This window comes from Suillus fuscotomentosus, assembly GCF_016647785.1.
Source record: "Suillus fuscotomentosus strain FC203 chromosome Unknown F5891scaffold_166, whole genome shotgun sequence".
NCBI classification, from domain to species: Eukaryota; Fungi; Basidiomycota; class Agaricomycetes; order Boletales; family Suillaceae; genus Suillus; species Suillus fuscotomentosus.
Window position 1 is genome coordinate 1 of NW_024539678.1, and position 1,150 is coordinate 1,150.

General features: G+C 45.7%; 1 protein-coding gene across 1 annotated transcript; it reads left to right on the forward strand.

Annotated features, from left to right (window-relative positions):
- Nucleotides 1-279: 279 nt before the first annotated feature.
- Nucleotides 280-888, forward strand: F5891DRAFT_965740 (uncharacterized protein; the record flags this gene model as incomplete). Its single annotated transcript, XM_041376187.1, has 1 exon — nt 280-888. The coding sequence occupies one exon, from the start codon at nt 280-282 to the stop codon at nt 886-888; it is 609 nt and encodes a 202-aa protein (XP_041217349.1).
- Nucleotides 889-1,150: the final 262 nt, after the last annotated feature.

Consider the following 1,150-nt stretch of genomic DNA (forward strand, 5'->3'; position numbering starts at 1 on the left):
CATGTCTGACAACCCTTGAGACCCAGGATCTTGATGCTGACTATGACATTAGTTACGACGATCAATTTCAAGTTGAACCATATGAGGATCCAGTCCAGGCAGCCTTGGCTACTGCAAAATCAGTCGTGCGAGGTCATGATTTGGACTCAAATGATGAGGAAGAGGGCAACTTGGATGATGAAGCTGATTCTGATTCTGATTCTGATGGGGACTGCAATATTGGTGTTGAAAGTGATCCTGAAGATGAGTTCATGGGGGAGAATGTCGAATGAGAACTGTATGAAATGGGTATGCTGTCAACATGACATCCATGGATACCAGCTCACAAGTGGATTTTCAGGAGACGACCTCAGCTCCTATGATAAACATGTTCTTTGTGCATTTGCTTACAAGGTGCGAAGTCAAAGCACCAAAGAGGCATTTAACATGCTTCCATCTGCATTTCCTGATATCCAGCTGCCAAGCTTGAAGCAGACAAGGGCTCGTGTTGCATTTCTTGCTGGGTTATCACCTGCCCGGTATGACTGTTGCATCAATTCATGCTGTTGCTTCGTTGGGCCTATTGAAGACCTGGATAGGTGTCCACACTGCTCAGCTCCCTGTCGCACACCATCTGGTCTACCACAAAAACAGTTCACATATATTCCCATCATTCCCCATCTTGTAGCCCTCTATGCCAATCGACAATCAGCTACAGAAATGAGATATCGCACTCGTGGACATTCACATCAGCCGGGGAACATCACTGACATGTTTGATGGCTCATTATATCAAAAACTACTTGCCAAAAAAGTGAGTGTCAATGGCCACGAACTTGCACACAACCACTTTAGTGATCTGAGAGACATTGCACTTGGCCTTGCCACGGACAGTTTTGCTCCATTCTGAGGTCAAAAAACCACCACTTGGCCACTTATCCTCTACAACTACAACCTCCCCCCCGAAACTTGTTTCCACAAGCAAAATATCATATGTGCTGGCGTTGTTCCTGAGCCAAAGAAGCCAAAGGATTTCAACTCGTTTCTGTGGCCTCTTGTCGAGGAATTGATGAAACTTGCAGCAGGTGTGCATGCATTTGATGCACTCGAAATTGTCCTGTTTGCACTGCATGCCTACCTCATCATCATCAGTGGAGATATGCCTGCAATAT